The 27,011-nt window shown below is 43.2% G+C and overlaps 2 protein-coding genes across 3 annotated transcripts; both read left to right on the forward strand.

Annotated features, from left to right (window-relative positions):
- Positions 1 to 1,167: 1,167 nt before the first annotated feature.
- slc38a11 (solute carrier family 38 member 11) lies at positions 1,168 to 4,395 on the forward strand. The gene is made up of 11 exons (XM_084023506.1): positions 1,168 to 1,284; positions 1,570 to 1,644; positions 1,726 to 1,860; positions 1,996 to 2,061; positions 2,157 to 2,263; positions 2,344 to 2,423; positions 2,601 to 2,671; positions 3,260 to 3,421; positions 3,501 to 3,613; positions 3,929 to 4,060; positions 4,137 to 4,395. Exons 1-11 carry the CDS (start codon positions 1,230 to 1,232, stop codon positions 4,368 to 4,370), a joined length of 1,230 nt encoding a protein of 409 aa, XP_083879632.1. The 5' UTR covers positions 1,168 to 1,229; the 3' UTR covers positions 4,371 to 4,395.
- A 1,898-nt stretch (positions 4,396 to 6,293) lies between these two features.
- Positions 6,294 to 26,967, forward strand: cobll1b (cordon-bleu WH2 repeat protein-like 1b). Of its 2 annotated transcripts, XM_084022483.1 has the most exons (14): positions 6,294 to 6,600; positions 6,830 to 6,910; positions 18,970 to 19,158; positions 20,054 to 20,258; positions 20,375 to 20,600; positions 20,709 to 20,753; positions 20,850 to 20,944; positions 21,114 to 21,350; positions 21,432 to 21,552; positions 23,382 to 23,604; positions 23,702 to 23,790; positions 23,959 to 25,316; positions 26,199 to 26,348; positions 26,443 to 26,967. In XM_084022483.1, the coding sequence occupies exons 1-13, from the start codon at positions 6,560 to 6,562 to the stop codon at positions 26,310 to 26,312; spliced, it is 3,024 nt and encodes a 1,007-aa protein (XP_083878609.1). In that variant the 5' UTR covers positions 6,294 to 6,559; the 3' UTR covers positions 26,313 to 26,348; positions 26,443 to 26,967. The 2 variants fall into 2 exon arrangements, with proteins under 2 accessions (XP_083878609.1, XP_083878610.1); XM_084022484.1 differs by lacking the exons at positions 6,294 to 6,600; positions 6,830 to 6,910 and adding an exon at positions 12,172 to 12,386.
- The last annotated feature ends 44 nt before the right edge of the window (positions 26,968 to 27,011 follow it).

Genomic DNA, 27,011 nt, shown 5'->3' on the forward strand with positions numbered 1-27,011 from the left:
GATTTCAACTGGCGGGAATCCTAAACTAAAAGCTTAAACCACAACTATGAATCAGATTGTGTGTGTGTGTGTGTGTGTGTGTGTGTGTGTGTGTGTGTGTGTGTGTGTGTGTGTGTGTGTGTGTGTGTGTGTGTGTGTTGGTTGTCAGAGTCTGCAGGAGTTTACAGTTATTCCAATGGGCCAGTAATTAATCATCAGACCCGCTGCCTGTCAGTCAACGCATCACATTGCAGCATCATCGGATCGCAGAGGAGGTATAATCCTTAAGTGCCCTTTATTTTTCTGTTGCATATGAATAATAATTCATTTTGTGAAGTTACTGATTTGACTGCGAGTGAGGACATTCATTGAGAGTCTGACGCCACCTGGTGGATACAGACAAACTTACTCCAATTCCTACTTTTTCCCCCCCGTGAACAAAGGGTCCTTTTTAAAAAGTCAGCGTTGCAGTACATTAATTAAATACTTTAATCCTTAATTTCCATGCATGTGTCAATACATATTTTCGGCATCACCGCTGCTGATTTGCATCGCATTAGAATGCACTCAGGTGTTAAGTTGGGATTCATGAGGGAGGCCCAGTGTGGTTAAGTTTCATAGGGACTATTTCTTCAGTGGGTATTTGAACTTAATAAAAATAAAAAATAAATAAAATAAAAATCCGCTGACTGATGATGCTGAGCACATTAATGAACACATGAATGACCCATCGTGCGTAAAAGTAAAATACGCACCTTCTCTCTCAACTTTGGGCTCACACATATAGATCAGCTATAATAAATGATTGCCACAGATATTAAAGTCAAAGAAAAGCAGCCGGCTCTGCGTGTATTTGTGCCAGGGTGCCATGCGGATGTCAGGGGGTGGAGCTCAGCGCCGGATGGCTTTCGGCCCAGTTTAACCCCAGAGATTAGTGCCATGACCGACCAGGGGCGCTGTTGAGTTGTATTAAGACTTTAGTTGAGTAAAACAGGCTTTTAAATATATCAACTTCGCCTCATTAAACCCCAACGCAAATATGTGATCGTTATTTGGCCGAAGAGAAGTGGACAGAGAGGAGCGAACATCATGGCTCAGCAGGTAAGTGTTGCTGTGGGACAGGATCACCAGGCGGACTGTTTCTGCTGTGTTTATAATAACTGCTCCACGTTCTCATTTCCTAGCAAAACAATGAGGAAGGGGCCACATTAATTTCTTCACAAAAAGCTGCTGGAGAGACAAGAAGTTCAATGATATCTGCATCTTTTAATTTCATCAATTCCATCATAGGATCTGGAATAATAGGTAAATATACACTTCACAATTCAAGTAGTGTTGTCTGACAAAAGCTAATTATTTAATGACCTGTTACTATGTATTGATGTTCATTTATGCTGTGAAATGCAGAGATGAATACAAAAATAATTCTTGTTTTTGTACAACAAGAGAAGCTTTCATACCCTTCAAGCCCTGCAGCGGTAAACCCTCTGTGTCATATGACTGCTGCCTGTTGCCCCCCCATGCTCCCCTTTAACTCTTTCATCCTCAAAAAATACCTTAGTCATTATGATTTCTTTCTTTTTTTAACAGGTTTGCCATATGCATTAAACCGGGCAGGGCTCCCCTTTGGCCTTCTGCTGTTGGTAGTTGTTGCGTTGATCATAGGTGAGTATATTAAGGTGTCCTTATGAAGAATGATGGATTTGCCGAATGATTATTAACATTACACTGTGTATTTGATGGCAGACTACTCCATCATCTTGCTCATTAAAGGAGGCAACATGTCAGGCACAAACAGTTATCAGTCACTGGTGCAGAGCACCTTTGGTTTCCCTGGATTTCTGGTTTTATCTGCGCTGCAGTTCCTTTATCCTTTCATCGGTGAGTTGCAATGCAATAATCCTAAAGTTGAATATTAAATCATGTTTTTTCTATTTATTCTATTCCTGTGGACCTCGTGTAACACCGCAGACATGAATGCTAGACGGATGCTTCACCTCTGTTTTCCTTCCTCAGCTATGATTAGCTACAACATCACCACCGGCGACACGCTGACCAAAGTGTTTCAGAGGATACCAGGAGGTCAGCGGCATGCAGATAAAACTACACAAGCACGCAATGAATGCTAGTAATCACCTGTTCCATTTGTGCGGTTCTAAGTCATGTTGTGCTTGCAGTTGGTCCGGGTCACATCCTTGCAGAGCGTCGCTTTGTGATCTTGCTGTCAACCGTCGCCTTCACGCTGCCTCTGTCGCTTTATCGAAACATAGAGAAGCTTGGGAAGGTAAGTCCCATCAGCGCACGGCCGTCGGTGTCTCTGAGTGATTTTAAAGCTGCCTGTAAAACATCCGTGTGTGTTACCAGGTGTCCTTCCTGTCTATGGTGCTGACATTTACCATCCTCATCATTGTAATCATCAGAGCAGCTACCTTTGGACCCTACATGTATGAATGAATATTCAGCTATTTGCTAATCCATAGTGATTTTTATTGAAATGTTCCCGTGTATGAACCGTGGGGTTCTTTTTTTTTTTTTTTATGAACACACACCAAGATGCTATCATACAAACATAATCCTGTGTTTCTGTGTGTCAATGCCTGAATATAAATATCGCTCCCCAGCCTCCCCACAGAGAACGCATGGGCTTTCGCCAAGTGGAATGCCGTTGAGGCCGTTGGTGTGATGTCTTTTGGTGAGTTGGGCTGCATGACGCCGACGATGGAGCTGCCTGGAATATTTTTGTTGCTTTATGTTGTTAGACAAATACGTTACAATACAAGACAATATGAAAAAATGTTAATATAAATGTCCGAAAGCTTCTTCTTCTGCAGCTTTAATGCACAGCTCAAATACAAAAAGATTGAAGCTACATTATTAAATCACTGCACAGAATATTTGTAGTCATCTCCTCCGGATTATGCCAACAAGTGAACCCTGTGAGCTCAGTCCACCAAGGCCTTCGCATTGTGGTGAAAATTGTGGCCTTGAATCAAGTGCCTTAATGATAGCTGCTCCTGCTACAAAGGAGGTCATTTAGATGGAGAATACAGTGCTGTGTAACCTGAACTAAGACAAGGCGTAGTTGCAGTCTCTCAGTCTGACAGGAGATGGATATGCTCACTTCACAGTCAAATCTATTCTGCAGCGAGGGAAAGAGGCCCTTTGGGGTCAGACAGGGTAGAACGACTGCTAAAGTTTAAAATTCTTCATGAGCATTAGTTTTCAGTGTCTCTTATTATGGATGTGAATGCAACTCTTGACGTTCTGCCCATGTGTCTAGCCTTCATATGCCACCACAACAGCTTTCTTATCTACGGTTCCATGGAGCAGCCCACGCTAGCTAACTGGTCCCGGGTCACCCACGCGTCTGTAGGCTCTGCGCTGATAATCAGCGCTGCGTTTGCCGTCGCTGGCTATACCACCTTCACCGGCTACACACAAGGTATCAAGCATGAGATCACTCCTTTTCTTTCAATATCACAAATGTATGAATCTCAACTCTTTTCCTTTTTTTTTTTAAGGAGACATTTTTGAGAACTACTGCAGAAATGATAACCTGGCAACATTTGGTCGCTTCTGTTTCGGCCTCAGCATTATAACCACATTTCCACTGGAGTGTTTCGTTACACGAGAGGTAAGTGATACGTTTTTCGTTCTCCGGCCTTAGAACACAGTAAAACGTTTACATGTGTGAGGGGGAAGTGGTATTCGGAGGGTTTCAGCCAGAGATGAGGCTTTGTGTGGATGAACAAAACGAAAGGGTGGTGCTTCACACCCAATCGCTTCATGCAAGGTCCGCCCGGCGGGTAACGGTGCAACAGCTTTAAAGGCTTGTCACTAAGTCCTCCTCGGGCGTGTGCCTTTCCCACTCCCGACCCCAAAACATAGAGAAAATGCATACAAAAATGTCCAAATATGTGTGCATGAAAACACTGTCTCACTCTTTCAGGTGTTAGCCAATGTCATTTGCAGCCGGCATCTGTCAAATATGGAACATGTAGCATTAACGTTCCTCATAGTCGCAGCTTGCGCGTCAATATCTTTGGCCTTTGACTGTCTGGGAGTCGTTTTGGAGCTGAATGTAAGTCATTTTTAACCGTTTACCTATTTTTAGTTGGTAGTATGAGTGTTTAATTGTACCTCTTTCTCCCCTCCAGGGTGTCTTGAGCGCCACACCTCTGATCTTCATCTTTCCATCCGCATGCTTCCTCAAACTCTCCCCCAGCCGCTGGTACCAGGGTGAAAACATCATTCCCACCATCTTGATATTAATTGGCTTGTTTGTGATGATCACTGGTTTGACCATGACGAGCCTCTACCCTCAAGATTGTTCACACGGCGCGGAGATGTTCTACTGTGCAGACGCCAATGCTACTGTACCACCTGTATGAACCCCCCATACCTTTATGTACTTGATCTGGGGCTCTCCTTCATGGTTTGGGCTCTAGTGTACTGAGTTCTTATTAAGATATATTATACTTGTTTTGTTTTTTTGTTTTCTACTAAAACATGTTTACATGCCTTAAAGTTGTGCTCCGTAACATTTTCATTTATTTAATTGTCTTTCAAGTTACTATCTATCAAAGAGTGCGTTAAAACAATGGTGATTGATCATGTGACCCACTCATGAAAGTGGGGAATTCGACTTGATGTACCCGCCTGCAGCGCGCTACCTAACGTGATGTATTGTGGGTCGAAAACGATGCATGATGGCTAGAATTGTGTCCGACTTAAAGCCCAAGTTATGCTTCCGCGTTGACACAACGCAAGGGGGCTTACGGACCCCTTACGTCCTTGCGGACCCCCCTTACGACGCAACACCAACGCAGCGGCATTGGCTGTGATTGGTCCGCTAACTACATCCGCTGGAGACCGCTTTTCCGGTTTCCACTCATAAACACTGCCATTTAAACTTTTTGTACTTTTATTGTTTGCACCTTGTCGCTTTTGCACAAAGAAATAAAACACTGAAAAATTGTGGATGTTTAAAGCCGGAAGGTAAACAAATAGGCTGTAACGAGGCTAACGACGATATATGTCAAGAGTCTCGGTCGGTCGGTCAGTCTTTTACAAAAAACATAGCGCCCTTTACCGGTGTGGCATTGAATTGCATTTCGACACGTAAACCCAACGCAGAACCATCACGGTCTCCAAGCAACTGCGTGGCCGTTGCGTGATCACTACGCGGAAGCATAACAGAGGCTTACACTTCCAACTGCTGAGTCAGGCTCCCTCTAGTCTAAAGTGTTTGACCAGGTACATTCAATTACTGCTGACTCACAATGGAGGATCAAAAGGCAAGTAATCAAGAAGAAGTGACCGCGAACGAGGGAAAACGAGGATAACTGACGTCATACAATCGACACTGTTTGGTCTCCAAAAGAACTCTGTCCGAAGGTCCCAGAGGGTCGCCTGCAGCTCCATCTACCGCCAAAGAGGCCGCTAGAAGCAACGCATCTCAAGTCTTACAACTTCAATGTTTAGTGGAGCTAAATCTGAATGGCCTGTTGAATCACATGTATTTTAATCCAGGAAAAGCAAGTTTCTAACGACATGTGCCATTTAATGTTACACCATGAAATGATATTTTAGAAAACAGCATGCTTCCAACTCTGTGCCCTCAGCTCTGGGATGACCTCTGTCAACATGAAAATGCCCCGTATGCAAAATCCATTAAGAAATGTGTTCACCTTTGACCTATTTTCACCTTTCAGATGAACTGCAACGCTGACTGTGAATCAATACTTGTTGCCAAACGTCAGTGCCAGGGGTCACTAATGTTCTTGCGACTTAATAGGAGCAAATTATATTATTTGCTTCTAGTCAGTAGTGTAGTGGAGGGTATACACAGGCATACGGGGTATCCACCACTTTTGCTGGCCCTTCAAACAGTATTTTGCAGCATATTAATTTCCATGGTTTTGGAATAAGATCACCTATTTATATACGTTTACGTACATATGTTTAATTTGTTGATTTTCTTTTGGAATAAATAGCTTGTTTTAATATTCCTTTTTTTAGAATCTTGTGTTAAGTTAAATGGTCGTACCAATATCCGGCCACACGATGTCGCTGTGGACAACATAAACATGTATTAAAAGTAAGTACAAAACAACAACGGTGATGTGTTGTGATGCAGCTTATTTCCAACTTCACGATGAAGGGCTTTTGCTTGTGTGTGTTGTTTTTATGAATCATTATTTCAATGGACGGTGGTGTTGGGGTTGCTGTCCTCGCCAAGAGGTAACGTCGGACTTGATGCTGAACGCCTCACCGGGACCCTGGAGGGGAAAGTAAACCGTATCCGAGAGACGCCCCACTTTTCCAGCACGGCGTTGCGATGCAGTGCTGCTGTGGATGTGCCGGGGGAAGTTGGCAGAGTTGTCTGCGGTGTCGGAGGCAAAATGCTTCACACACTGGGCCAGACTTTGTAGTTTAAAAGGAGTGGGGTGGGGGGGTAGTTTACCACACTGGAATGGTTTGCGTAAAACGCGGAACTTCACAGCGGAATTATGGAGCGTTTCTTCAAACAAAATGTATTTGTAACAGTCCACGACTAAGTTTCCCTTTGTGACGACCGATGGAAGTTGACAACTGCGTCGAAAAGCAACTACATTCATGGTGAGATATGATTTAGTAAGCTGAATGGTTTGCACTGTTTCCCCGTAAAAAGAAGGAGAAGGGGAGAAAAAAAAAAACCCTGATGACCTCATGTGGGATTCGCCCATATTTCAGTATTTGCCAGTTTGCATCACTTGAAAGCAGCAGGTTAGACCAAGCTTTTATTAGTTTTATGAATAATGTAAACGTTGACTAACATGAATTGTGCCTTTTGTTCGTGCTTGACCAGTCCGAGGGATTTTGGTAAACCAATCCGTTTAGTCATGGATGATCCCGGATCCCAGTCCCATCCGCGGAGCCCTGGTGTGAGGTATGTGACGTTCGTTTACCAGCTGTCATAATTGTGTGTTTTATGTGTCAATGACGGAGAAAAACCATTAGACTTAACAAGACCATGTGTGTCCAGACATTTTTTTTTAGAACTCCTAATTTATTTTGAACCACACTTACATCCTAACATTTTTGTTTAGAAAATAGAATTATAAAAACAGCATGAACAATAGAAACAAAGGCATCCCCATCTTTCCCCATCTTTTTATTTAATTGCAGCAAATAGAAGGCCATGATAATATAAAGTTCTTCCACCTATGACACCATGTGGTGCTGATCACAATGATTGCTTGCAGGCAACCAGCTGTTTTTTTCCCTCTCACCAATCTGTTTAAGGCATGAGTATAATGCCACCTTTTGTAAAATAAATAATAATAATAATAATGCAAGTTTCAAATAACACTCCCCCCTCTTTCTCTCAGTGCATCTCGGTGACGTAGCAGTTGTTGTAGGCGCTTTAACCTTTGACCTCCCCTCATTTCCTGCTCTCAGGGTTCTACTGAGACATTGCCTTGACCATATGTAGAGGTCATGGGAAGTATTTTGCAGGCAAAACATTGTGACTCCGTGATGAGCCTGGTGATGGGTTTCCTCGTGGAATTCGTGCATCCGCCGGGCTTGAAAGTGACACTCTATAAAATAGCGATTGGTCATGTCTACTAGTCAGAGAAAATCAAAGTGAGAAGGGCTGCGAGGAGATGACATGATGGAATCAGCTTTGGTTCAGGGACTCGAGAGATGATGTCAGCCGCTTGTGTTTCAGTGGATGGAATTATTACAAAAAGGGGGGGGGGGGGGGGGGGTGAGTTTCCATAGTCACCATTCACTCCTTTGGCATTCTGAGGAGATCAGATACATTTGGTTGGGATTTAAATCAGAGGTGAGATGGAGAATTTCAACATATAATAGTTTCCAATCCAATATTCTGAAAGTTTCCAGTCCTTGCCCTGCATACTGCAGCTTCCCCCGTTTGTAAAAATAGCATTCAGTCATTTCATCATATATAGTTTTACTAAATAAAAAAGTCTCTGTGAGTCTTATATTCATATTTCATAAGCATTGTGTAATCTGGGAGCACAGCCACGCGCCTTGGCAATGGAGAGCAGCAGACAACTTAAATCTCTCTGTGGTTTGACTATTATTTGGAAAAGTAAACTGCACTCTTCCATAAGCTGCTGGGACGTGAGTCGGGGGGGCGACGCACGCACATGTTCTCCGCCTTATTTGTGGCTTTCTTATATTTGGAGCCAATAAACTTGTTGCTTCTCACTTTTTTCAAACGCGGTCATATGTGAAGCTACGCTACGTTTGTTCTCCACGTGAATCGGCCGGCATCACTGGGCTGGCTGTTCTCCAAGCAGTGACGTCGCTAGCACACACGGTACAGCGTTTATCATAAGGTAGCCCGTAGCGAAATCCCAAAGCGTAGTGTTGTACTGGGTCATTAGGAAAAGTGATTTGAAGAAGCTTTTATTGATGCAAAAATCACAATAATTAACAATAAATTGCATTATATTTTCTTCATTGTAAATCTTAGAGAAGCGTATACACTCATTTCTATCCTCCAAGTGTTCACTGGTTGGAGCTGGCCCTGCTAATTGGACACACCTTAAAGCATGATCTCACATGGCTGGCTTTCCACAGGGCAGAATGTGGAATTAGTTAAGGTATTGTGAATCCTCACAGCTGTTTCTAGATATGCAGGCAGTCCAAGGGCACAGCTGCTCACAGGAGTCTGCCGATGAAAATGATGGCCGGCCAAATGTACGCAAGTGGGCACGTCGAGTGGAAGGCATGTCAATTTTGCTGTGACTTAACAATTCACTGCAAACGACATGCGTGATTCCAGTCTTTTGGCGGACAAATCACAAGGGATTTGTCTGATTCTCCAGAGACAACAAGGCTTTCTTAGCTCAGGGAGAAAAAAAAAATACACAAGTTGGTCCGCAGCATTGCTGCCCTCGGAGAACCCACTCAGATCTTCCGTGCTCGCGAAGCAAGATAAAGGATGTCATTCAAAGACCTCCACCCACTAGATGTGACGGAGCAAGAGGAGAATTAATGCACAGCAATGAGCTTGTGTCTCTTTTTGAATACTGGGGACGTTTTACGGATGCTTTTCTGCCTCACAGAGCTAAAACAGACAATATGGCTACCATCCAGGGGACAGGGAATAATAGGTCGCCTTTGTTGCCACACACTGAAGCCAACGCAATGACCGTAAATACCACTGAATAGTTCTCGCCGGACAGTTATCAACCTTATGAATCCTGCTTGTTTCTTGTATATTTTGTGATTTATTTGCAACCTGTAAAGTAGATCCTGATTCTGTATTTATACACTGTTGATGTCGTGCACAGCAGCCTGTCTGAACGGCTCCTTTCTGAACTGGACCCTCTTTGTTTCTGTCACACACTCTTCCAGGGCATAACAGTTGGATGCCTCCCACTCTCACATTCAGAATGACCCGACATGAATTAGCCCTTTGTGTGTTCTCAATAGGAACACTTACTTATCTCCAATAACATTCAAACAGTATATGCGACAAAGGAGCAAATTGCGTTGATCTGCTTGACCTTCATTATCAGTGTTTGTCTTGTTCAGATGAGATATTTCTGCGGCCGAGCCGCTCATGAATGACATTGCTGGAGTTTTTACTACAGGTCTGGTTCGACAGGACAAGCTGGTTTGCAATTAGACAATCGCGGACAAATCATGAATCCAAGTTTCCACCGACATTAGAGCAACAACGGCCACGTGTGATACAAAATGCACACCTTGAGATCGTTCTCTAGATGGCACCATCTGTGCATATGTTCATACTGTTGTATCCATGCAGGCGTTTGTTGCTTAATGTTGCATAATGTTTTATGTGACCTTTATTTCTCAAGGATAATCCCATTGAGATTAAAAAAATGATTTTTTTATAAAGGTTCCTGGTTAAAATAAATAAAGACCACATAAAAGAACAGACTTTAAAACAACCGAACAGTTTCACACAAAAGAGACGGCAAACATGAAACAACCCATACAATTGCATCAGTCGAAGAATTTTCATTCCATGATGGTGCAGGTACATTCTTGTTTTTAAAAAATGTGCGTGCTGAAATAATCTGGTAGAAAATGTATTTGTAGCTCACACCGAGATGTGTCTGGAAACTTTAAAAGTGATTTCACACAAAAAAAAAAAAAAACGGTGCAATTGAACGTCAAAATGTAGTTGTATAAGAAAACAGGAGAACTAAGGACTTTTGGTCTCAGTTTCTTTCAGCGGGGGAAAGTTGAAGGAAATCTGACATTGAAAGATCAGGACGGTCGTGTCGTACTTGCCTGGAGATTGTGCGTGTGAGAAACAGGGTGTAACCCTTGTGACATTAAGATTAAATGAAGTTGAGGTTTGCTCAACATTGAATATTCGTCTTTGCACACTAAGGTCGTGAATGTGTCGGCTTCAGTGCAGAATTACTGTTTTGCCTGAACAAAAAGATCCCTCTTTTAGTGAGACAATGCTGCGTTGTTTCACATGAAAGGATGCCGTGTGATAGTTATTATTATGACCCAAGGGGTTGTTTTCTTTCTCACCAAGTTTATCTTAAAGTTGGTCACCAGAAGATCATTACCTTATCTGTTTTTGAAGAGGTTTTTTTCTGTTAGTTTCAGTGCAATGTTTAGAGTGAAACTATGTGCTGCTCGGAGATAAGGTGATGGTAATGTACCATAGCGGACCCCAGTTCACTCACATTGCATAGGGAACTGAGAGATCTCCCCCGTGTAATCTCACATCTCATTAACTCACTGGCTGACAGACCTGACTCCGGCTCTGCTGTAGTACCAGGCACTACACAACACGGGAGTGCAGGAGTGAGCCCCCCCCCCCACAGAGGGTCGCAATACTGAGTGAATCAGGACGAAACGGATATTAAGCGCTACATCGCGGGGCTCATAAAGTCACGAGGTCGGTCCTTATCAGCATTCAGCATATTGATGTTAAGGATGCCCTGAGAGTTTGAGTGTTGCCAGGCCTGTGCTGTGGGAAAACTTTTTTGTTGTTGTTTTGCCTGCAATAATAAACGATACACATAGGAAGTGGGACTTCTAGGGTCCCTGTGCTCTTTCCCCCCCCTAATCTCCTTCCATCCCACACTGCTTATGAAGTAATGGCCTTTCCAGAACCTCTTTAAAAAGCCTGTTTACTGTGGGTGACCTCTCACCAAATTACCAGCTGTGGATCTGGCCCTGTGTTTTGTCTTTCCTCAGGGACCCCCGCCCCCCCCCCCCCCCCCCCCCCCCCCCCTTCTATGAGACTCTTTAACTCCGCCCCCTAGCCGGCTCCTACACCCTATCTCCATTCACCAGTCCACCTCCTTATCGCAGTGGTGTTTGCAGAACGAGCCACATTCTTAAGTGAAAGTGGAGGGGCTGCTGATAACTGGCAACGAGTTTATTTCACAATGGAAATCAAGTTTTTTTTAATCTTTATTTAAACCTTATTGTGAAGTGTTGATTAACTTAACAATAACAACATGGGGGGGGGGGGGGGACTTCCAAAGGTGGCGCTTTCTCTGCCTGGATCTGTTAAGTGGAAGCTGCTGACAGCCTCTTTTGACAGCTTTTACAAACACTTGTACCCGACTGCTTTCATGAATGTTTATTGACTTCAGAGTCATTGCTCTTCACGTTGATGCTCTTGAGTTTAAAGCAAATGATGTGCAATTATTGGAGAATTTTACAGGGGAGGACTTAAATGTCAAAAATAATTCAATAATGTGAGGCTCCTCAGGGTTTTTTTAATGGAGGAACTGCTTTACTGAAAGGCACCTATACGTTTATGCACCTTCATTAAGCTCACCTGACAAGTCTTCTCACATAATTCTCTAATGAGTCAGCTCTGCAGGAGTAAGGTGTGGCTTTTTTTTTGTGATGAAAAGCAAACCAAGGTGAAAATTCCTGATTTAAATTAGGGAGTGTTCCACGTCCTTCAGTCCCTCTGACTTGTTCTGTTGCTCTGATGATCGCATCACGCCCGTCGTAATCACAATCATCATCCGTGATTAAAACATGTTAATTTGCCATATTTACCATAGCCTTTGTCCCTATGTTCCCGGGCTGCCACAGTGAACGCATGCTGCACTGTGTTTCACTGCCCTGTTGCTTCACAGGCTCCGCCCACAGGTTCAAGTCTGCACAGGGGGAAGCAAAGCTGCTTACCTTTTCTGCTCATGGCCGCAGGGGGAGTGCCACTTACGCACTAGTGAGCCGAGAGCTTTGAGAGACGCAGCGTGGGGGCAGACGGGATTTAGGTGGAGGGGACAGATTTCTGATGTAAGAGCCTGGGCGTGGCATTAAGGTGGGCCTTTTGGAGGCTGTGCTGATAGGAGTTTAGTCTGGCTGACAGCTCATGGGAGATAAACAGCAGAATGGAAATGATTTGAGCAGGGACGACCTTATGCAAAGAGGTAAGAGCCGCGAAATGAAATGTTGGCATGCCGAGAGGAAAAGCAGGTCCGTCACACCTGCCCTCCAAACTTCTTTTCCTTGTAACGTCTGAAGTATTATCTTAACAACACTGCTTCACTCACTTCCTCCAGAAGGACCTTGATATATACTGTAGATGGCCTGTGTTTTGACTTGAGGTGGAGGGTGTGCTGGGCATGTTTCAGCCTGTACACTTGACTGTATGGCTGGCTGCTAAGCTGCAGCTATGTGGACTTCTGAGTGTTTTTGTTTAATTCTTCCCCTCACAGAACTGTTGCTCTTGTTTTGTTAAAATAATGTGGGTGTTGTCTGAACGTGTGACTGAGCAGAAGGCCCTCTTGTTTGTTTCTTTGTGCGTGAACCCACCATTCCCCCAAGGGGCCGTGCGGCTACCCGGCAGCTGCTAACATACCGCGCTAGGCATTTCTTGCTAATCCTCCGAGCTTCTCAGAACCTCAAAGGACGTTTCTTCCACTGCTTTGGTCGGGTCTCTTTTCGGGGCTGCTCCCACCTGCTTATCGCTGTACGTTTTGATCCAGGATTTGCCCTGAAGGGATTTTAATTGATTGGCTTGAAATGAAATACGTGGAAGTGACAATGTGAAATGTTTCTGGTGGAAGTTATTGCCAGCTGGAACGAAGTGTAATGGAATGTGGGGAATTTGGATATTCCTTTTGTTCAGCTGGTTGACTGCTGCTGATATTCCCATCATTTTCTCCATTATTGGTTACTTGGAACTATGGATAGATATGTATTTCCACCATTCTTCAAACATTCTCTTTCCTGTGTGTCTCTCTGTCATCCTGTCCTTTTCTCACACAAGCACTAAAGCTTTTGTTTTTACACAAGGAGCATCTGGATATTATAGCGGCCTTTTTGTTCCTCTTCATCATTTTGAGGTTATTTAGAAGTTTATCTACCTAACCAACCACATTTTAATATTTCCCCTCCCTTTGTCAACTTCTCCACCACATTTCTCCTCAGGTGTGAGGCAGGAACATATTTGCATCACAAATCATCTGTGGGCTGCGGTTAAACCAATACACCATTGGTTTCAGAGTCCACTTGTTTACATTCGCGATGAAACGTGACCAAGTGACAAGAGACCCGTCGTCGAGCATGTCCTCTGGTATTGAATGGGCTCATCTGTGAGTGTCGGACCTCCCAGGGAAACCCTGTGGATGAGGCATCAGCAGAGTCAAGCTTCAACACGTCGCCTCTAATTCAGCAACAGCCTGCGCTTCTGAAAACACACACACACAGGCCTGGATGGCATAAACAAACCGGCCTGTGTGTCCGTGTCTGTCACCTACTGGAGGTGTCTTGATAAACATCACTGATGACACAGCTGTATAAACCGGGCTGTCCCTGAGACTAAGGCAAAAGCTATTGTGCTTTTTTTGCCATGCTCATTTATGCAAATATCACGTGGCCTTTTTCTTTCTTTTGAAAAATCACGTGTCGATTGTATCAATCAACTCGCAAGGTTTTAGAGTGCGGGTAAAAGGGAAAAAGTTGACCCACTGTGCTAAAGGATTATAATCCTATTGCCAAATAAACAGTCAGAGCCATGAAATCAGGACTTTGTCCCCAGTGGAGGCCACAGTGCGAGTGTCCGTTTCAGCTAGTCTGCCGACATATGTGGTCCTATTTGGTGGCTCCGCACCAACCATGTGTAATCTGTATAATTAATCATCCAACGCTTCCTTCCGTCCTTCTCACCATCCAACTGAACGGACCAGTGGGATTGAGAGAGGTTATTTTCAGCACATCAGTATATAAAATCACCGCTCCTGATCCTTAAAGATGGACGTGATGCGATGACAGTGAAGTTACATGCCATACTACCATTGTAGTCCGCTGTTTTCTGACCAATCAGGGGGCTGAACGTCCCAGGAGTGTCTTGGAACCCATCGGCTATATCGGCTGTATTTCTGGGTTTCAGGTGCAGCCAGCGGACATCCGGGCAAAGATTTACTTTTCCGTGTGCTGCTCATTGTTTGCCGTCCGATTTTGCAACCCGTGAGAGTTGATAGATGACGTGTACGACTAGATTATTTCACAAGTAGCCAGATTACAAGCTAATTGTAAACCAATGAAAAAGCTAAATCATCATTGGAAGATAGCTGGTGGGTTAACTTACTTGTTGGATAGAAACAAACACACGCATAGTGTTTTAGTAGTGACACAAAACAATTATTTATCAACATGAGGCTCAGCAATCAGCAGACTGTAACTAAAACATTCGACTGTATTGATTGTCTTCCTAAAATCCAAACAATAGGAGAGCAAACCGGTTCAGAGACATTTAGTGTCTTCTCACTGACCCCGAAAGAGAACTGTAGGAGGAATCATTGTTGATTTGTAATCCACATGTGTTTTTAACAAAAGGGGACTTGGGTAATCCCTTTATTGCACATGCTAGCTATTATTTTCTCAAGCTGGAGAGCTGCAGTCTAAACATGTGGATGTATCAATACTGCATCAGGGTCATGAGTATGCAGCTCTTCTTTCTCTTCCCTCCGATGTCTCCAGTCTGCAAGTCGGCACCTCAGTGGAACAGGTCTTTCAGGTCAGTCAAACGAAATTGAAACAAAATTTCATCCATTACAAAACAGCAGAAACAAGCTGACAAACTGAAAATAAATGTTTGAAGAGAACCTGACCTTTTATAATGTTGTTATGGCTAACATGTCAGCATAAAGTTGAGCTTCTTGGCATTTTTTTGCCACATGGCAAATGTTAAGTCAATTATTCATTTTCAACTAGCGCTGGGCGATATTTCATATCTCAATAACAACATCACGAGGTAGTTTCCTGGTTATTCAATAAATTAAAAGTTGTGTGTTCTGTGTTAAATAATTACTGGACAAATGAAAAATACTGAAAAATCACCATCACAGCATCAACTGAAATTACAGAGAAAGAAATGTATGAATATTTCCAGCTATACACAGACGTTGTTTATAAGCATGCACACAAATACAGACTAATCAGATTAAGACAATAGTTTGATCTGATTTTTTGATAAATTTGAGTTAGTATGTGCTTGTTGTTATCAATTTAGATGGCATCATTCTGTATCGGGATATCTCAACATGATTTAATCATGACACCTGCGTGTACGAATCATCATATTGAATTATAACAGCCAACCTTGTAACTTTAGTTGGTCTCCAGAAACTCCTTAATGTCTTAAAATGTGCTTACTAGATTTCTGTCTGTCTTCACCAATTGGTTGTTAACTTTGTCTCCTGTCTGATCCAAAGTGATCTCATTTAGTTTTGGAAAGCAACGGAAAGCTGGCAGAGGAGCAAGACCAACTCATACACTAAAGTTATGGTCAAAAAGTGGCTATGGAGCATTTCCAAACACCTACGCTGCCATCAAATCCTGTCCTGCTTTTTCACAGTCCCTCTCTCAAAATGCTAAATCTGCCGGCTCTTATTTCCCCTTGGAGAATCCTTCCTGTGGGCTGGTAGCTTAGTTGGAACCTGTAGAGGTTGACGAGGGTCACTGAGGATGCGCTCAGCCTTACTCAGAATGAGGTCTTTACACACCTCAGTGGCTGACATGTTGTCACACCCAATGTCTTCCTGTCTGCATGTCCGAGTGTGTCTGAGCAAGATGCAGAAGTTGCTTTCCCAATTGGCAGCGCGTGTGAGTGGGTGAAGGAGGGGCACATTTTTAAGGCACTAGGTAGAAAAGGAGCTATAAAGATGAAGTCCGTATAAATAAAACCAGACATACAATACAAAGGTTTGTCAGTGTTGTTGAATATATTGTTTGACCTCTTTAAACTGTTCTTATTTGTGAGTTACAGTGTTGCTTTTCTTGGACATAGTTGAATGGAAGGTGCACCAGATGTTTCCTGGCAACGACTTTCACTTCACTTAAACCTTTGTGACGTTGCCCCAAGTTCTCCTGGCACAATCCAATTTAGTACATCAAACTAGCTAGTAGTTACCTAGAAGTTAGAGAGGGTTTTATACACAATGTAATGGATTAGGCCAGAGGTCTTCAACCTTTTTCAGGCCAAGTACCCCTTGACTGACACAGTGGAGAGACCCCTTATAATAATTGTTGACAGATTCATATATTTATAGAACATATTGTAATTCTATATTGGCATTTCTACATCACAATTTCAAATTTATATATTTGCTTATTAGATGTATTAATGTTAATGTGTACTTTTTGGACATAATTTACATTTTAGAAGAAAAGAAGTTTGGGTTCATATAATTTTGGGGACCCCCCTGCTGTAACTCTGCGGACCCACTAGGGGTTCCGGACCTGCTGTGAAGATCTCTGCTATATTTGCATTTCTACATCACATTTCACCTCGTAACATTAAAAAAATAAGAAGATTTATATTTGTGGAAATATAAACATTTTTGGAAGAATTTTTGGGATCAAATAATTTCGGGGGCAGTAACTCTGTGGACCCCCTAGGGGTCACGGACTCCTGTTGAAGATCTCTGGATTATGCTAGCTGGCACTACCCAATCAAGGGGTCCCTAGGAGATAGTTTGAAACCTCTCAGTTCATTTGACTTTTGTGCCTTTCACTTTATTCTTTCAAGAAAGTGTCAAAGTTGTTACCGTCACCCAGAAACACATCAGAACAGAATCAACAAGCAGTTCACAGTATATCATTTGGGTTTGCTCGTTATTGTCTGTGGTAGATGGTGTGGCTGTACCATCCTGGCTTCTGGCGCTATTATTATTAAAGATGAACAGATAACCGAGTGCGTCTCCGTTGTGTCCACACTGCTAACCGCTTGTTTGTTTTTCTGTTGCTGCCTCAGCTCTTCTTACAATTTCTCAAATGATTGCGCTGCCTGTTGTCTGGCTGACTCGGATCGATGAAACAGTTTCACTGCATGTACGGATTTCAAAGCCTGCCAAGCAGTTGCTTCAGGAAGAGCAGACGATAAAGCATTGCAGTAAAAATGACATTTGTAGTTGTCTTGAAGACTATAATAGTCACCGTAAAGTTGTATCAGGTTTTAATGATATTGGGTTTCCTCATCATGGTTGTAGCCATTTTACTGTTTAGTATTAAGTTATGTTTATGTGTTTTGGAGCTCCTTGTGATGTGAGGTCGAAAAATGCACATTTTCTCAGTGGGTTGCAACCGTTTATTGGATCATAAACTATTCCAAGGTGATTTATGTTTTGTAGGATTAACAGCCTTGTTGGTAAAGCAAATACTGTGTTTTGACTTCATGATCAGCATATTTACAGAATGTGGTAACCATAAATCCTGTAGTAAATCAAAATGTACGTGTATAGCTGAGTGATAGGTTTCAAATATGTCATAGCCTCTGTGTTTAAGGACAGCCAGCCCCATAGCAAGACTAATAATCCTTTGCTAGACATGCCTCAGTGGAGCCTGTGACCTTGCATTGCTCAGATTCCTCTGTTTGTGCCCCCACCGGAGACTTTACAGGCTATAATTCAAGGCATTGGGTCTGAAAACGCCTGTTTTATCTGCGTGCTGGCTGAATGATGTGAGACTTGAATGTCTCTAAAGTTATTGATTCCTTGGCCCGCTGAATAACGTGATGACCCGAGCTGACTCGACGTGAACTTACGTTTACTTCGGTTTCCTTTTCACAACATCCGCAGCTTCTGTTTCAACGCAAATCAAACGTGTGAGTCAGCTCACGTAAAAACCTTTATCATGGCGACCCTGTTCAAATTAAATCATCCTTTTTTTGTGTTTTTCCAGGCAGCAGGTTTTTGTTGTTCACCAGCTCGCCAGAGCATTACGAGAATAGTGTAATTATCTAAAATGCGTCACGGATTTACTGTGTGTGACTGTCCAACAGATGGTTGTCTGACAGGAAATCTTGGGATGAATGAAAATCTGTGTTACATGGAATATCTTGGTGATTTTTTTTTTGGTTTGGTGTGGCTCACCTGGTCAGACTGTAACCCTCACGTGGCTGCTCTCTCTCCCACACTGTATTGACACAGTTACCAGGAATGTTAAGCAATGACACGACAAGCCAACACTGAAAAAAACGCCCTTCAAAACCCCAAATGTTGTTTGTTGTCGTCGGTCACACTGAAAACAAAATCGCAGCCCACCGAGTGTTCACTAATGCATGGGGTGTTGCCTCCACACTTAAAAAAGAACATGCACTACACTATAAATCAATTTTTTAGCACGACATAAAAACTGCACTTTCATAGACTATCTTGTGTCTCATTATCTCTCACATGTCTGTCCATTCGCAGCCGTTTCTTCAGGCTCAATGAGTAAATCTGTCCACTTGGTTGTCTTGTGACTTGTTTGCAAAGTGGACTGGAGCCGTTTCATGTAATAGCCTGCGCTGCTCTCTGGAAACCTGAGGAAGAAAGGATTCCTTTCATGCTGTCTGCTGCAAAAACTGTCTTCAGATAGCAGAAACAATTCCAATGGCTTTTTTTTGTATTTATTTAATTTCATTTAGGGGAAAAACATTCCCAGTCATCAATTTGTCAAGTATCAATTTGTCAGATGCAAATGGTGAAGCAACTCTATAATAATTTACACTTTCTTGTTCAACTGCAGGGTGTCGACTAAAAGCAAAGCCCCATCGCCGCCAGGACTGAAAAAGCTGGACTCCCCAGGTTTCTCCCAGTGGTACCCAGAAAGTCTTCATTTAACCATGGACCAAAAGGAGAACCTTATTGATAAAGACCTCTCTCTGGTCGTGGTTCTGCCTGGCGGAGTAGAAGAAATGACCACGGTCCACGGAAGGTATGCTTAAGAGCGCTGTCGGGCCAGTGTGAAGCAAGAACGCCATTCTGTATTTCTTCACCCTGACAACTATTTCGATATTAAACACTACATCATGATGTCATGATTAAGTCATCGCATAAAGTGCAGTTCCAGTCAGACTGAGTCGGATAGGTGGAGTAGCAGAGCGTGTTAGTTAATATTTGTACTGGAAGCAAATTCCTGCATTTCTTGATTTTTTTTTTTCTCTCGCAAAAATGATGCGAGCAAGGATTCAACAACTTCCGCATCTCAAACTGTGGAGACGTTCTTGATCACATGCTTCGCTATGATTACTCTGCACCACCTACAGGTCACCATGGCGACACATCAGCACGCCAATGTTTTTTTCTCTCTTTCTCTCTGTGTCCTTCCAGAAGTCTCACTCACTCACAGAGCTCATATATCCCATCAACAGAGTTTACTCAAGATATCATTATCTCTTCCCACACAATGCACACAGTTTCTAAATGTTCTTGTCTGGGTGTTTTTGCACCTTGGCTCCTTGAGAAATGACTGAGACCAATCCTATATGAAAGAATTAAGCACGGAATTCTTTACCTCCTTTTCTCCCCCTTAAACCCTTTCTAAGTGCCTACACAACAGAGTTAATGCTTTATTTTGAGGATTAATTTTAAGGCGTTATGTTTGACCTCGGTGTCAGGAAAACGACTACTGTTGCTACTGTGAATAATGTAAATGTGTTTCCGTACATTCTGCACGGCTTTTGCAAAAAAAAAATGTTACTGATAATCATTAATAATGTCAAATCGTACATATTTTCCCTTGATTTGAAAATTGCTATTTTTTCAGCACACGTCTCCTCTCTTATGCCGAAAATGTTTTCCGTGTTCATCGTGTCCTCCGTGTCTTTCAGCAAACCCATAATGGATCTGTTAGTGACGCTTTGTGCAAAGTATCACCTGAACCCATCAGGCCACACCTTGGAGCTGGTCACCGCCAACAAGAACAGCACCAAACTCAAGCCCAATGCTCTCATTGGAACGTTGGACGCAGAGAAGATCCTACTGAAACCTAAAGGGGAGGATAAAAATAAGAAGACAGGGCCTCAGATGCCTGAGGTGCGTTAAACACACATGACACCATGTTGGCTCAAGCAGTAAACACCATTATTGGCTGTTCCGGCCAACAGATTTGATCAAAGTTTTTTATCTTTTTCTTTTTGTTCATTCTCCAGGCAACTGTTCGGATGGTGATAAACTACAGAAAGACCCAGAAAACGATATTACGAGTCAGTCCTCGAGTTCCCCTGGCTGAACACTTAGCGGCCATCTGTGAGAAATGTGAATTTGACATGGAGACTACGGTTCTGTTGAGAGATTTCCAATCACTGGTCCCTTTGGACTTGTCCAGCTCTCTAGAGGATTATGCAATCAGGGAAGTTTATGCAAGAGACACTAAAGGTATGTCCTAAAAATCAAACCATATGTGACATGAGATGTTGGCACATTTACCATTCAGTGCTTTTCCTACTGGATGCCATCATCTCTAAATGCTTGTTGGCTTTGCAGGACCACCTGCCTCTCCTGTGTGTCCAGCCTCACCAATTCATGCAGGTATTTCCCTTTGTAAGCCGTATGATTGATATCAACAGAGATGTCATATTTCCAACCAATGTTATCTGACAACTGTGTTTATTTATTTTTTTCCAGGAACAGTCACGCCCGGCAAAGATAAAAATCAGAAAGAGAAGGAAAACAAAGGTCTCTTCAGCAAGTTTAGAAAAAGCAAGAAGAAATCTGACCAGGTTAATGCCGTTTTGATACTGTACTGATGATGCAAATATACAGCTGTATCAGAAAGTAACTTGCTCAGAGGGAGGTTTGTTGACTTTGGTTTGCCATTGGCTGACGGGGACAATGTTGTTTGGGAACAGGCCTCTTATCATGTCCTGATTGGATGTTTGTTCTTTAAAGGCAATGACAGCCAGCGCTCCGGCTTCTCCTGTGTTTGTGAGCAAGCCTCGACCTCTCAGCATGGCCTTACCCAGCTCCAATTCGTGCCCGCTCGGCTCCCCGACACTACCCAGCGATATACCAAAGAAGAGGCGGGCACCCCAACCCCCGCTCCTCGTGTCTCAGAGCTGCCCCTCGGACCTCAGCGCTCGCCGGAGACTCCACTCTGAACCCAGCGCCCAATTGGACCGCGACCAGGTGAGTGACTTTTCAGACTCTGACATGTTGGTATCGCACTAAAATGCTGGTAGTGAGGCCACATGCTATTTCTGTGTTTAGGTGCAATTAAGTCCTGGGTCCTCAGCAGAGTCTTCGCTGAGGAGGACGAAACGCAAAGCTCCTCCGCCACCCACATCCTCTACTGCTGTAGTCCAAGAAACACTCGCTCTGGATTTGCAAGGTTCGTCTTCATTTATAGTTGTGCATTTTCATTGTATCATACATTTAATATTGCCATTGTCACGTGTACTTTAACCTTCAAGACAAAGAAAGGTATTTTCAAACTTTGCAGCACGAGTCTAGGATTTGTATGACTCTTGTGCCTCCTAGTGGACATTTTTGAACAGTGGCTCATTTGAAACATTTCTTACAGTCCTGTTGAGAATTACATTGTAGTCAGAGCAAATAATGGCAAATTATTAATCGAAATAGGTTTAAATCTGCAGATTCTGCTTCATTTGTGAATTCACTCCTCTTCATTTAAGGGTTTGCGCTTCACTGGTTCTGGGTGCATGTTCTCTATACTTCCTTTTTCATTTATTGTTTTACCTCGTTGTCCGCCTGCTTCTATTAATCTACCTCTTTTATCTAAATATGATAACATACTCAATGCAGGCTGTTTAGTATTTTGTGAGTGTGCTGAGAAAACAGTCATTTTGCTACATTCCAGATTATTGTAGGTCTGAATTCCTTGGTGTTTTTACTCGGTTGAGTATAATTACCTTGCTTTGACATACTTTCCTGTGATTGTGTAGACACATCTGAGCCTCACTGTATTGTCCTGTGAGGGAAGCTCCACCCGTCCTGTATTGAAAGCAATTTAAATCTTAGACAAAGAATATAAAAAAAAAAAAAAAAAAACTACAAAGGTAAACTCAATAGAGCTCCACCAGGTGTATCTGCAAATACCACTGTTGTATTGTGTGATCGAATGAATGCGTCCCATGATTGGCTCACCCGTCGTCTGGACACCAGTGGGCCTGAACGTGTCATAAAAGTCACTTCTTTTCAAACTCAAAAACAAGCGAAGATGAATTCTGACAATTGGCTGGAAGTCATTAAAAACACACGAGTGGCCCCGACCAGCTGGGTGCCGGTTCAGAGTAGTGAGTGATAAGTCAGCAGGCGGTCAATGGCGGTATAAATCGGGCAATAAAAGATGCTTTAAGAATGCGTGAGTCACCGCAAACACGAGAGGTCCTCCAGCGTGTGGCCATAACTTTGTTTTAAAGGATCAGTTCACACAAATTACAAAGCATATTTTTGCAGTTTCCGTTGATGCTATCTGGTAAAGTTGTGGTTTTATTTGCTGTGGTTGTTAACATCTTTGCCGCAACACTTGAAATTGAAATTACATTCTAGGAACAATATTCTTTTAATTGCTGTGGACAATCTGCAGTAAAAAATACTGCAAACTATCCACAGGAAGGTCCGGATTTCCCTAAGTAATCAGGATACTGTCTGTTGAGTTTCTCAACAAAAATCAAGTACATTCTGATTTGACATTTCAAAACTTGTGTCTTGTATATTCCACACACTATAGCAGTTTAATTTCTTGCGTAGGCAGAAAGTTTAATCATCACAAACCTCGTACGACTGCTGTCGACATGTATACACCACCGTTTCCGTCCTCCCATTGCTCCCATTTTTTTTTTCAAACAGTTATGTTCACATAGAAAGACCACTTCCTCTGCTGTTTCCCCGACAGCCCAGTGCTGCTCACTAGATTTTGAGATCAGAGGCTGAGAACAGCGAGAAGCTGCAGTTTTGTTTAAGTAGCCTTGAAATTCCTTTTGCTCCCTGCTTCCCTGTGATGCACTTCCCTTTGACTGCTAAATTAAGAACCAGACAAGGGGGGGTCTGGGATTTAAAGATTATTAGGCGCAATTCATTCATTTTTGTGAAAGATTTCCAGTCACATTAACAATGTGTTTATACATTTCAGCACAGATATCCTTGAGAAAGTAAATGTGAATGGTTTTACATGACGTTTACGATGATGTTTTACAGGGGGTGTAGCTGCTAACACACTGGGGGAGATTGTGGAGCAAGAGGAGTCTTCTGCCTCTGTAATGTCTGAAACTGCTAACGATACCCAGGGAGAGGACGGCAGCCTCGACGCGTCTGCCGATGTCTCATTGCGTTCCCCGTCCCCAAACGCGGAGACGCCGACCGAGATGTCCACGGAAAGAAATGGGGAAGATCCGTCCCGTGATCTGTCCTCAGATGGCAAGTACGAACTCCACTGTTGACTTCTTCCAGCCTCGGTCACGTGTTAACTTCAGCATTAGCAATACTTCTAATTCCTTCTCTTTGCTTGGCCGTTGTAGTCAACTGCAGAGCGCAGTGATTGATTCGGCAACTCTAAGTGATGTGAGGACGACTGATGGCACGGACTCGCCAGAACAGGCAGATACTAGTGGGTTTGCACTTGTGTTACAGTATATCTTTTATACAGGTCCTGCAGATATCTGGCACCTGCTAATGTATTTTGAATTTCACCTTATTTTATTGTTTTATTTTAAGTGTTTTTGCTTCTAGAAGACACGCTTCTAGTCTCACATTACAAATGTTCTGCTCCGTACAGATAGCGGCCCGGTTGAAAATGTAAGCCAACACGCGGTCTTTGAAGACTCGGCACCTCTACACCCCCCGAGTGTTGAAGGCGGTTGCATTGCTGTACCCGGCAGCCTCCCTCCACCTGTGATGCAGGAAGCAGAAGCACAGACCTCTGTTGAGGCAAACAGCACATCACGCCCCGCTGGAGAGGATGCTCAAGTGCAAACCGATTCCCCACCACCACCACCTGTGCCTCCACAACAACACACGGACAAAGTCCTTCCCTCAGCTAACGCCGCTGCCTTCGAATCAGCCGAGAAGAGAGATGCAACCACTGTGACGGAGGAACCGGATACGCCTGATCGCGTCTTACCCCACCCCTCGGAGACTCTCTCACGCCAAGACCCGACACCGGGTTCTCCCGCCGCAACAAAGGCACCGTCTGTTTACGCCACAAACTCCGAGCCAAAGCCCAAGCCTTCCAACGAGCTTACGAGGGACTACCTCCCTAAGGTGGGAATGACGACGTACACCATCGTGCCTCAGAAATCTCTGGAGAAGCTGAGATATTTTGAAGTCGCACTGACATTGGAGCCGCCGCCTGAAGCTCTGGAAGTGGGCCTTAACATGGAGTCCCTTCAGCTGGAGGAGAGAACGGCACCGGGGGGGCCGGAGACGGATAGACCCAGGGAAGACTTACTGACTAGCACTACTAATACCCAAGACACTGTTAATGAAAGTATACCTGAATCCATTCATTCCTCGCCCCCGACCACTTTACCCGAGGCGGATGACAAGAGCTCATTCTTGGCTAATGGGGCCTCTCAAGCAGTTTCACCAGCAGAGGTCAAGGAGATGAAAATTCCACCCGCAACTAAACCTAAGCCTGGTTCTTTCCGCTTGGCACAGCACAAAAAAACACCTGGGTATTATGTAACCTCAGCAGCAGAAAAGAAGCTCGCCGCCAGTTCTGGCTTCGGCCAGAGGGAGGCTCAAGGAAGTGTAGAGAGCCCTAAGTTACCGCCGTCTCCTCTTTCGCCTCCTGCGCAGTGGAGAGAGGAGACAACAGGGGCCGCTCATGTTGAGCTGAGCCCCGCGGGTGATGACAAGAGTGTAGCCATCACACGAATGACTCGGCAAAGTAGCTTGCCGTCTCGAGAGCCAAGTATAGGGCTAAGCTTGGAAAAATTAAGGAGCTTTGCGGCCCCTAGGCCCTACTCTCCTGCAACCCCGTCCCGCTTCGCCCAGGCAGTGTCCTCTGCTGTGAAGAGGAGCCACTCGTTTACCCGTGGGCCCAAGTCACCTCACTTCCCTGTTTCACCACCCTTCTCCCCAGTCACAAGTCCCTCGTCCCTCATTGGGTCAAAGGGATTATCTGAGCTCAAGGTGAGTCCTCATAGCATAGCATACCTCCATTTAAATGTCTAAATAAAGATGAAAGCAGCAAAGGACTACTTTCTCTGCCACGGGTTGTAGATGTATTATAAAAATATATGAATGCTTGAGCAGAAGAGCACTTTGCACTGCTGAGCAAAGCAGTTTTTGGTTTCCCCTTAAACGATTTGCATAGAAGTGGACGAGTGTGTGAGTTTCACGCAATGGTGCTTTAGTTGGTTTTTAAACTAAAACCACTTTTGCAACTGCGGTGCTCTTTTTGGTGCCGTATCAGCCATTTACACTGTGACCTGTGGAAACTTATTGACTCTCATGAACGTTCGAAAATGTTATAAAGCAGCAGAATACTTTGTAGGGTTGGAACTATTTCTGGATTCACATGTCTTTTAAACACTTAGCATTGGGAAGCTGTTTTAACCTTTTTAAGTTTTCTTGTGAATGAAATACAAAATAAATTAATTAAATTATTCCTGCAATTAATTCCACCAAAAATAGACTCAATGATAAAGGCTGTGTACCCCTAACCCACTGCTATCTGACTTTATGGAAATATAGAATTTGTAGTTACTATCATGACTTCTTAAATTATGGCAATAATAATTAATAATAGACCCACATGCATTCCTGCACCACAGAGGTGTTTACTGGAGCTTTTTATATCACATTGTGTAGGAACAATCATTTTTTTTCTCTGACAACATTTAACTGTAGAAACACGTGTCTGTGTTTTTGTCAGACTCACTATAGTTGTTTTATAGGCTCTTAAAATACCTATAAAAATAATACTGCAGTCTTCCCTTTTTCCTCTTTATGTTGTCTGACACAGTAAGTCTTCAGTGATTGCATACATTGTGTCTCTCTTTAACGTCACAGGATGGTGAAGACAGAGAGGTGGGTGGTGACAGCGGCTCCACTCTGCAAGGAGGAGAGGCTGAACCACCGTCCTTTAGTGGGATTGTTCAAATAGCAGGAGAGAGCAGTCTGTAGCAGTGCCTTAATTCTTCTGACAATATATCATCTACTGTAAGCAAAATCCAACACACATTGCAATATGATGTCACAACAATGTTCCCGTAACACATGCGTGAACCATTTGTATTTCTTCTTCTTCTTCCAGGAGGAGCTTATCTCATCTACTTTGTTCTCCACAACCCGTTATCCCATGACGCAGAAGCAGGAGCTGTTTTTGTTTTACCTCTTTTGGTAGTCTCCCAACAGTGTACATGTTGTATTTTGAGAATTAATAATTGCTGTATTTTTGGTTTATTTTCTCACACGTCATTATGTTATATCCCTGGCATTGACCCACATATTTTAATGCTTCCCTTTTTATTTTACGTGACGATAACCTTGCATTTAATGCATTACTGTTGTGAGTGAACAAGAACGTTAAATGAGAAAATTTCTATAAATTATTAGAGAATTAATTATCTAAAGTTAAACAATACTGGATGTGTAGGTCGGACCATGTCTGTCCTATGGTACTTAACTGCTCCTTGGATTATACATCACGTTACACATTTAAACAAATCTATATTTAAGATATTACAGAGTGACGCTATATGCAGAAATACACTGAGGTGCACAGCACACGTTGTTCTTGTCAAGCAGTGCTGTTGTGAATAAAGCTTTTATCATTTCAGTTGCCTTTCGTATTATTGAGTGAGATTTATGCATTGGGAATGA

The sequence above is a fragment of the Eutrigla gurnardus genome (genome assembly GCF_963514095.1).
Source record: "Eutrigla gurnardus genome assembly, chromosome: 12".
Classification (NCBI taxonomy): Eukaryota; Metazoa; Chordata; class Actinopteri; order Perciformes; family Triglidae; genus Eutrigla; species Eutrigla gurnardus.